The 11128-nt window shown below is 37.9% G+C and overlaps 1 protein-coding gene across 1 annotated transcript; it reads left to right on the top strand.

Moving 5' to 3' along the window:
• The first annotated feature begins 4511 nt into the window (after positions 1-4511).
• Positions 4512-10892, top strand: LOC117481677 (vascular cell adhesion protein 1-like). The gene is made up of 5 exons (XM_034129471.1): positions 4512-4703; positions 6217-6489; positions 7125-7460; positions 9539-9802; positions 10499-10892. Exons 1-5 carry the CDS (start codon positions 4631-4633, stop codon positions 10621-10623), a joined length of 1071 nt encoding a protein of 356 aa, XP_033985362.1. The 5' UTR covers positions 4512-4630; the 3' UTR covers positions 10624-10892.
• Positions 10893-11128: the final 236 nt, after the last annotated feature.

The raw sequence follows: 11128 nt of genomic DNA, 5'->3' as shown, positions 1-11128 counted from the left end.
TGCCCACAGTATTGAGTATGTAATGGCGCATTTCCACTACGCGGCCTCGCTCGGCCTCGCTCGGTATGGCTAGGCCTCGTTAGGACTGGCTCACTTTATGGCGCATTTCCATTACAGTTTAGGAACTGGGGTAGTATCTATAGTAACGCAGTGTAGGCGGAGCCGTGACGTCATCTTCAATGAGAACCCCAGAAAAACAACACAGCCGTTAGCTGTTAGCACTCAGAGCTCACAGCTCCTCATATCTGTTCAGAAACTAGACAAAAGTTAAACAAGTACAAACCACAGACTGTCTGTGTCATGGCGAATACAGTCGCTGGTTTATTTATGTCTGTATAGGCCGTTGTTGTGAGTGTGGACGGTCGGAGCATATACTGCGTTAGCTTAGCCAATCTCCATTTAGAAAACACGCATTTTAAAAGGTTTTTCGCCTGCCGTCTGTCTGCAGACTTGTCAAAGCATTAATTCATGGTTTTTACTAACCGGTATCAGTATGTTGTTACTTCGGCATCATTTTGAAACGTGTATTACAATTAAATCACGGTCAAATATGTCCATCTTGTTGTAGTTGTAGCCCCCTTGCCAGCGATTCTCTCTCTAGTTTAGCATACTCAGCCCGACACAGCCTCGTTGTCTCTGGCCCTAGAACCACGATTTTATGAGGCCAGAAAAACTGTGAATTAGGACCCGCCGGCCGGTACTAGGCCAAGTGGAAACGCAACCAAAAACGGGCCGCTGACGTCACGGCCCTCTTAAACCGTGCTCCGCGCTGTAGTGGAGACGCGCCATAAGTCGCTTTGGATAAAAGCGTCTAAACAAGTGACATGTAATGTATGTATAATGTATGTACATATTTAAGTATTACATGATCTTCTAAGATGAATAAGGGTGTGACTCTTTTTGTATTATTTTGGTAAGTTAACCATGTAACAAATGTTACATACAATATGTTTAAACATAATACTCCTTTTATTTGTGTTCTGGAGACTTTTATTGTTGAGTTAAGTTTTTCAAAGCCTTAATATAGGAATCATTTGTTAATTAACATTATACTGTATGTTGATGCAATAAAAATGACTTCCTACTGTGCTCCTCGGCTGTTGAATAACTGCTAAAACATACACATCTTAAGATATAACACTGTACTGTGGAACTGGTTTATTTACTGCAGAATCTCCTCTTATATAATTTACTGTGAAATAATCACCTCATACATTATGTTCTTTGATGATTGGGTGTGAAAACTCTACCTACCCTCATCCTGAATACTCAGTTTAGCGGTAAAGCAGTAGTAGGCCTATTCGACAATTGTTAATTGCTAATTTACCAAGCCCAATGTTATTTTGAACTAAGTATTGGGAATTAGTTTCTTCCATATTGACTAAACAAACTTATAACTTTTAAAATAATTGTCAAACACAATGTGATTACTAAATATCCCCCCCCCCCCTCTCTCAAGGTGTTCGGTTCTTTGCAGGTGGAACAATGACTTTATGGGACTGTATCTCGAAGATATAAAGATATTTGTAAACTGTTATCTTTTCACCAACTATTTTAAGGAAACAAATTTCATTTATGTTTTGCTCTTTTCCTTACTTAATTGCATCGATGGGAAGTAACTAGTAAGTAGCCTACATTTACTCAAGGACTGTACTTAAGTACAATTTTGAGATACTTGTCCTTTACTTGAGTATTTCAATGTTATGCTACTTTGTACTTCTACTCCACTACATGTATTTAATACCTAAATTAGTTAATTTGCAGATTTTGATTAATAAGTGTGCTGGAGGCTGATGCGTTGACTGGGACAAATGGAAAGATGAGGCTGACGAGACTGAGGAACCTACGAAGAAAGAAGTAGGGGCAGAGACATAATCACATGTTAACCCTTTAATTGCCAGACCAAGAAGAAATCTATGGGGAAACTATTTCTTTGCATTTTTTTATCAAATAGGACAAATAACCACAAACCATTTTTTTTTTTTGACTGACCACACAGTTTTGTTTTTATGAGCCTCTACCAACTGGTCGAGCTGGCCTTGGTAAAAGTGAATTTTCAACAATCATCATACAGTACAGTATTGGTATGCATCAAACTCAAATAAAACACAAACTCAAATAAAAAAAAATCTTTTATGGAAGATGAGCAATATATACAACCAGATATATTCATAAAAAATTATAAATTATAATTGTAAAAAAAAAAAGAAATGGAAAAAAGTAATGGAAAGTGTTTTTCATTATAAAAAAAATAACTTGCTCATCTTACTGTATATGCTGAATTGGCTTAACAACAAACAACTGGCCTAACAGCAAATGTCTACATCCTGTGTTGGCCTAACTTGCTCATCTGTGTGCAACTTTGGGCTGCATTTCATGCATGAAAGGTGCTATATAAATTAGTATCACTCTTTCACTCTGAGACTCATAAGGCAGTACTAGATTTAGTAATATTACCATGAATCTAGCTATTTACCATATTTGATTGGAAAACATCTCTGAAACTCTGAAAAAGTCGTATTGCTAGTTTACAATATGAAGGCCAATTCGACCGGTTGGTTGAGGATATTTTCTAAAATATAATTACACCCTTGTTACAAAAATGTTTTGTGCATCAAGTTATGTTCAGTAAGTGCTCTGACACTAATATATGTCAAAAATGATATGGTTACCTTACAAAAGTTGACCAAAAAGAGTGATTTCTTCATGAGTGATTTTTAGCATGCCAACTTTCTCAGTGGAAGCGAGCTGAAGGGCATTCTGTTCGAACCACAGTGACATCTAGAGGTTGTATTGTGCATAACATGTCAACCAAACGATAGAGCTGGCTGAATCAGATGGAGTTACACTTTTTTTTTTTTTTTCAACAAGATATCAAGACACAAAATGTGCTCTACCAAATGGTGGCGCTGGCTGTTAAAGGTTAAGACATCATCATAAGAGGCCAACAAGAGTGTGTCACTTTGCTGAAGGATAGACCAGCTATCCAGGATAGTCTCTGAAGATTTCCCAAGGGGTAAAAGCTGCTGCTGGAGTACTGACTGGAAGTAGTGCTGATATCATGTCTACCATATCCTCTTAAAATACTCTGTCCAACAATATAAGTCGAATGACACATTTTTATTTAAGATGCATTCTTGTACTAGGGAGGGGAATTTGAAAGAGAATACCTGAAAAAGTACTTGTTAAATTAGTATACTGAGTCAAACAGTATCACTCTCATTAAGAATTTATGGCAGAAAATCATTTTATCTCTCATCAAAGATAGCAGAAAACATGCATTATTGTACGCAGGAGGGGAGTTTGACAGAGGATCACTCAAAAACTACACAGTCAAAGTACTCTAAATAGTATTTATCAATCCTCAACCTCCAAGCTGTTTTAATATAGTTTTGAAGAAAAAACCCTCGATGCTGACTTGACCACGCAAACGGGAAATACGGCCGCATCAATCCAGCAGTGTCAGTAAAGGCCCTGACACACCAGGCCGATATCGGCCGTCTTCGGTTGTCTGGCGACAACGCGTTCCTTGTCGCCCAAAGTCAATTTGGTGTGTCCCGAACCCCCGAACTTTATTTGGCCTTTCACGGTCGACACCCGGCCGATTCAACATGTTGAATCGGCAGATTGTTTTAACTGAATTACCGTTTTTCCGTTTTGGGGCAAAATTGAAAAACAAAAAAACGACCCGTTTCTGTTTTATTATTAGTTTCAATTAGAACTAAAAAACAAACGGTTAAAACGTACCTTGGTCGCTAACATTATTTTATTCGTTATAGCTTTTACTTTCAATTTCACTCGCGCTCTGTCTTTTGGACTGATGGGAATTATGGCTCTTTGAAGGGAGCCGGATCTTATGGCTCCGTTCCTTCCAAAGAGCCGTTCAAAAGAGCCGTTCAAAAGAGCCCCCTTTTTTTTAAAGGGGGCGGGGTTACTAGGTTTATCTGCGAAATAATCACCAGGATAATGATTGACTGTATTGCCAGACCTAATGTCAATAATCGGCATTGTAAACATGACACAAGGTGGCGCCATATCCATGTCATTCATGTCAGTGAATGTACTTTGAATGTACCCTCTGTATGTGTTAAGTAAATAAAGTTGCCTTGCCTTGAATGAAATTCATGCAACTCTTAATATTAGATACTGTGTTTTTAAGTGGTGATGGAGATTATTTGTTGACCCTGCTTTAAAGGATATTTTGCCTTTTACAAATGGTGCGCTTTATCACTGCCTGGGTTTTGGTTGAAGTGCATCCAAATGCTGCTGCGTTTTCACGTTTGGCTCATTTTCCATCCGAAAAACACGTCGTCTACCTGTCCTGTACCACTTGTTATGACTTCTCTCTCGCGCGTATTCCGTTAAGACCCACCCCACCTCACTCCTCGTGCTGAAACCTACCAATCAGAGTAGGGGCGGGTCTTCACAGAATACGTTTGGGGAACAAAATCAAGCTTTTTAAGGCGAGTGGGTGTTGGCAGACCAATGATTGAACGATAACAAGAACGGCTCTCACCAAGTAGGACTCGGTTTCCCTCGTTCGTACCAAAGAGCCGTTCAAAAGAATCGGCTCGTTCGCGACCGACACATCACTCCTTTTTATTACCGGACACCTCATCTAGTGGAAATAATGTTTTCCTGTTACATATTTGTGGTGGTTTCTTTGATTAACTTTCTGCCAGACTTCCACGTTTCCAGTTGTGGTAAGTTTTTCAAAAGTGTGCTTTTATAAATATGTTATAGTCGGTTAATCTCACTTAACACGTGGCTTGTGCGGTCATTTATTATTTTATGATTCCTATGATGTTTTAATGTGTGTCAAGCACTTTGACTATGTCTGTGAAAAGCGCTTTATAAATACATTTGACTTACTTACTTACTGACTTACTTACTTCCAATGTGATACCTTGTATTATAAGAGGGCGTTTCACACAGACATCCTGTCAAATACAGAATAGTGGTTTGTTTGAAAAGCGATTTTTATTGTCATACAGCACTTGTATTGTATCTGATTTAGGGACAATGGTTTGCCAAACTGTGTTACTACTGTATATCCCAGTGAAGTAGTAGTGTCGCCTTGTCGATATGTGTTTCCATCCTCTATTGCTTAGTGTAGGCTATTGTTCATATGGAAATAAGAAAATAAGTTTTATCTCGTTGTTAACAATCTGAATATACTTAACATTGTGTGTAACCAGACTTGGTGCTCTGGTGGTGGGCACTGTATATAATTAAGGTAATGCCACTAGAGAAAATGACTTTGGAGTAGAGTTTAATAAGATACAGTCAGTTAGAAAAGTGAAAATGTGAGATCCTTAAAAACAACAAACTGTGAACTGATCAGGAGAAAATCCACAGACCTCAGTAATAAATAAGTTACCATGATTGAGTTAGTTAGTGATTGACTTCCAGTAATGCAAATGTAGGTTATACTATTGCTAAATGTTGTATCTGATTTAGGGAAAATGATTTGCCAAGATGTGTTTCCATTGGTTACTATTTAACCCAGAGCAATGATAGTAAGCACCCTAATGTAGCTTATTGTTTATATCGTACATCCTCTTTTCTATAGTGCTGGCTAGCTCATACTGTACGTTCATGTTAAAAAAAAAACACAATTTTTTTAATCTGAATGTCATTCTTAACATCCTAGTGTTGGTGTAACATGTGTTGGTGGTAGGCACTACTTATATCATGCTACTAAAACAACCTACAGTAAGTTATAAAAGTGAAAATGTCTAATTCAGATCCTTTAAAATAACTATCAGTGTGAACTGTTGTAATCAGAGGAGAATAGGCACAGTATTAAATAAGGATACCTACAACCTTATTGAGCAGTGGTTTACTAGAAGTGAATGAATGCAAATATAGTTTATAGTCTTTATTTATTTTGGTGAGTGTTCTGCTTGATATACTTTTGTAATGTGTTTGTGCAAAATAACATGAGAGAAAGAAAAACTGCTAATGTTTACAGATCATTTTAAGTTGTTCTATTTGGGTAAAATATAAATAGATTAAATAAACAGACAAAACATATTGTATGTAGCACTTATTAACTTGCCAATGTTTGATTTCATTGCTCATTTTAAATTAGGCTGCTCCAAATTAGAAAGTACTAAAACATGTAAAATGAAAAAGCCTGAATGTGTTTTTGTACGGTTATGTTAGAGTAACGCTGTTTAAACTCTATATTGTGTTATTTGCTGTGTGTTACAGATCAAAACTGTGCAGATAAACCTCGGTTCACTCCATCCAGACTGGTGGTGCAGTTTGGGAAGCCGACCTCCGCACTCTGCTCCGTGTGTCAGCCTGGATGCTATGTCAGCTTATTTGATATTGAAAGTCCTATTGGAGCCTTGACAAAAAATGGAACTGAGGTTACATGGACGGTCGACGAAATGACTGAGTGGATCAATTCTCTATCGTGCTATTATACCAATGACACTACTGGTGTGCAGTGTTGCAGCGACCTGCCTATAACTGTCTACAGTGAGTCACAAAAACTGTTTCTATTTAGTTTTTCATCATTAATGATCCAACAAAGTGGTGGGAAGTAAGTACATTTCCTTAGGTAATGTACACTTTTGAGGTACTTCTACTTTGTTTAAGTATTTCAATATTATCCTACTTAATCCACTATGATTCGCTAGCCGATATGATACTGTTATTGGTTAGTAATTACTTTGCAGGTTTGTATTATTGATATGAGTATAAATGAACTTTTCAATCATGATGGACTATCATCATGACAGTATATTACCTATATGTCATTATATTTCCAGTAGGTGACCCTTCCTTAATCGACTTACAATAAGTCATTAAAAGTCATTAAATGTAGCTACGCCTTTACCAGCTGCACAATTTAAATGATGAATGTGTCACTCATTATAATCAAATTACATGATATATTAATCTCAAAAAGGCCTTCTGCATAATAAGTGCTTTTTGATTCTTGTACTTGAATGAATGCAATGCTTTTACTCAGGAGAGAATAAGTCTAAACTGTGGCATTCTTACTTTTACTCATAAGTAAAACAATTTGTCCGCCTCTAATCTAAAGTCTAAACTGACGGTGTTTTAATATTTTTCATGGAGATACTGAATGTGTCAGTTTGTCTCCACAGAGCCTCCAGATAATGTTTCCTTCAGCGTTCACCCTGATGTGCCGATGTCTGAGGGTCAGCAGTATACTCTGCAGTGTGAAGTACGGGATGTTGCTCCTGTGGAAAACCTCAGAGTGACTTTCTACAGAGGACAGACGGCACTGGTTGAACTAAAGAGCAGCAAGAGGGAAAAAGACGAGCCGACACCAGTGAGTGAGGTCTTCACTTTGAACATCACCTCCACTAAAGAAGATGATGGAGTCCAGTTCTGGTGTGAAGCAAAGCTGGAGCTGGGAGCTGAAGGACCACAGCCTCCTCCAGTGGTGGAGTCAGAGAAACTCACTGCTGCTGTCCACTGTGAGTCTGACAAGATCATTTAAACACCCTAAAGGTCACCTATTATGCTAAATCCACTTCTTCATGTCTTTTCTACATCAACATGTGTCCCCTCTGTGGAAAGAGACTCTGAAAGTTTCAGGAAAAAAGATTCTCTCTCTTTTTGTCCTGATCCATTTATATAAAAACCTGTCTGAAAATGAGCTGATCAGATTTTGGCCACTTCATGATGTCATAACAATGTGTTGGCTTGTGTAACCATTAGCCAATCACCAACCAAGGTACCCCCCCCCACCCCCCACCTTATCACCTGAATCTCCTCCTAGAGCACCATTGAGTTCTTTTTAACCAAATATCTCTCAGAGGGGCGTGGGGAGGGGCTCCTTATTTTCATCTAAAGTAACAGACAGAGAATCAGCACTTTTGAAACAGGGCTGAAACAGAGGGGATTATGGGATGCTGCAATGATCTGTTTGGTGTTTGGAGCCAAACACTTCAGAGACATGTTCTGTATATATCTGAGACCTATAATATATTGATGAAAAACAGTATAATAGGGGACCTTTAGAGGCCATATTCTGCTTTTAGGGGTGTTCCTTTCCTGTGGAGTGATATATAGCTTTGTGTGCATTCGTCTCCTTGAAACGCCTCCATTGGACTCCTTTGTTTACTTCTGTAACATAAAAACATCACTATGTAACACTGGCGCTTCTTTTGGCTAGCGCTTCATCACATCTCTAAGCGGTTGACCAACCACAACAGAGCCGGCCAGCTAACCAATCAGAGCAGAGTGGACTCTGGTTTCAGACAGAGGGTGAAAAGAGGTGCTGCAGCACAGGCAGTATGAGAAAAATAAAGAGCTTTTTGAATATTAAAGCATTGAGACATGTCACAGGAGAGGAACAGAATACAAATATGAACCTTAAAATGAGCAGAATGTGACCCCTTTAACACCATTCGTTATAAGGTTGGCCTCTTCTGCAGTGATGGAAGAAGTGTTCATGATCTTTAACTTAGAGCAGCTCATATCAATAGTATAGCGGCTCTAGGAAGTAAAAAAAAGTCAGAGGGGTTAAACACAGGAAGTTCACACTTCCTGTGATTAAACAAAACGGCTCCCCCTCCTTCCGTTCACTTGACAATTTATTATAAACAAGGGCAACAATATAGTACCAGCAGTTGAAGTGAGATGGTGATTGTGACTGCTGTGAAATTGCGATAAAAATGTGGGTAAAAGTTGCAGCAGAATAGAGACCTTGCATATGGCTCCTACAAATACAATTATAATTGAAATGGATCACATGCAAAAGAGACTTTAATTTAATTGTATTCACAGGGGTGACAAAAAAATCCATCAGAAAGCTGCAGCTGATTCAGAACGCTGCTGCTCGAGTCCTCACTAACATTACAAGAGTGGATCACATCAGTCCGGTTCTGAAGTCTTTACACTGGCTTCCAGTCGGCCAAAGAATTGATTTTAAAGTACTATTGCTAGTTTTTAAATCACTAAATGGTTTAGGACCAAAGTATATTAACGATCTCCTGTATAATTATGAGCCATCAAGGTGCCTCAGGTCTTCTGGGACGGGTCTGCTCTCGGTTCCGAGAGTAAGAACAAAACATGGAGAGGCAGCGTTTAGCTATTATGCTCCGACAATCTGGAACAAACTTCCAGAATCATGCACGTCTGCAGAAACTCTTAATATTTTCAAATCGAGACTGAAAACATATATTTTTGCCGCTGCTTTTATTTGAGCTGTTCATATTCGCACTGCAGTATGCCATTTAAACATGTATTGCATACATGTTGTGTTTATTTTATTATCTTTGCTTTTTAATGCCTGTTGTAAAATGCCATTATATAATGTGTTTTTACTGTATTTATTCTTAAAATGTCTTTTAATTTATTTTGTAAAGCACTTTGAATTGTCGCGTGCTGAAAAGTGCTATACAAATACACTTTCCTTTGCTTGCCTTAATACTAAGGGAACCAGAAATGCCAACTTATTTTTGGGTTTAAGGATTCCTGCACTTCTCGTTAATGTGTTTATATTCTCATATTGGTTGACGTGTTGTCTTCCTCCTCAATCCACTCACAGATAAGCCTCAGCTAGAGGCATCCGTACCTCCGGATCCGATCATCCTCACAGAAGGAAACCCTCTGACGCTGAACTGCTCGTCTGTGGGAAACCCCCCACCATCGTATACATGGACGCCCTCGTCCCCGTCAAGAATCACTTCCCCCTCCAGTGGCAGCGTCTTCTTCATCAACTCTATAACTCCTGAAGATGAAGGGTTGTACACCTGTTACGTCAGCAATGAAAAAGGATCAATCACTGTTCAGTTTGACGTGAAGGTCCAAGGTGAGTTCAAACGGCTTTTTTAATTTAGTACAGGCAAAAGATGCACAGGACATGACAGTGAGAGGAAATGACAAAACCATATTTATATTTAATGTAAAATGCTATTTCTTGCACACTTAATGTAAATTGCCCTTCATAGTGTATATTTGCCAGATAACAATCGTTCACTGTCAATATGTATATATTTTACTTTTCATGTAAACTGATGCATGTTCAATATATAAATTAACCTTTAATTAATGTTATAAACAGCAATAAAAAAGAAAAGAAAAGAAAGAACATAATAATATTAATAATGAGGATAATATTACTTTTATAAAAAATTAATAAGATTCATTATCATAATATAATATAATAATACTATTAATAATGTGTATAGTCCTTTATTGTGGATAACAAAATTTACACAAAATAAATAAAATAATTAAAATAATAATAAAAATATATATAATACTAAAAAAATAGCAGCCCAAAAGCTGACAAAAGGCTGAAAAGATAAGTACACATTCCCCTCAGTCAGCTGGCTTTAACGTGGTTGTTCAAGTTGAGTTTTAAGTAAAGTCTTCAGGGTTATAATTGTCGCTGTAAAGTAACCACAAAGTCGCTCTCAGTGTTACTTTCTCACAGCAGTGGAGAGTATTTGGCCTGACCTTTTATATTCTATGTTCCTTTTTTTCTCTACCCTTCTCTCCACAGCCGACAACCTCATACTCATCGTAGGTGTGGTGGTAGCAGTTGTTCTTCTGGCTGTCATTTTGGGGGTGGCTGTATTCATCAGAAAAGGCATGTCCACACGGCGGCGTGAGGACGTGCCGTTATAGACACACTGCTGAATAAGTCTGCTGGAGACCATGACAAAATTGTAAAAATGTTAAAACAAAAAAAGGTTTTAAGTTCAATTTTGAATGTTCCTCGTCTAAATGGGCGACATACATGAAGGGCGATCTGGGGGGGGGAAAAAACTTTTTTCATCCTAATTTTCGGCCTTCATGTAACAAAATTCATAAAGTAAATTTAACACCCTTTTCACCCCGGTTACACTTTTCATTTGCCCTGTACGATGGGCGCTCTAAGAGATTAAAGTGGGGGGTGTTGGCTTATCAGGCGTCCGCAGCTCACAGCCAGAGAATATCGTTTAAAACTGCAGAGATAAAAAAAAAATGCATAAATAAATAAATGTTAACTAGGTAAAAAAAGATATGAATGAACAACAAAAATAAAATACGTTACATTCATTTGTATTGGCTATGGTAGGTTATTGGTTATGTTCACATACTTATTTGATTATTAAAATGTAAACCGATCTTTTTCATATGGGTGTTTTCG

This window comes from Trematomus bernacchii, unplaced genomic scaffold (assembly GCF_902827165.1).
Source record: "Trematomus bernacchii unplaced genomic scaffold, fTreBer1.1, whole genome shotgun sequence".
Taxonomy (NCBI): domain Eukaryota; kingdom Metazoa; phylum Chordata; class Actinopteri; order Perciformes; family Nototheniidae; genus Trematomus; species Trematomus bernacchii.
The sequence above is the reverse complement of the archived record's forward strand: the minus strand, read 5'-3'. Positions and strand labels throughout refer to the sequence as shown.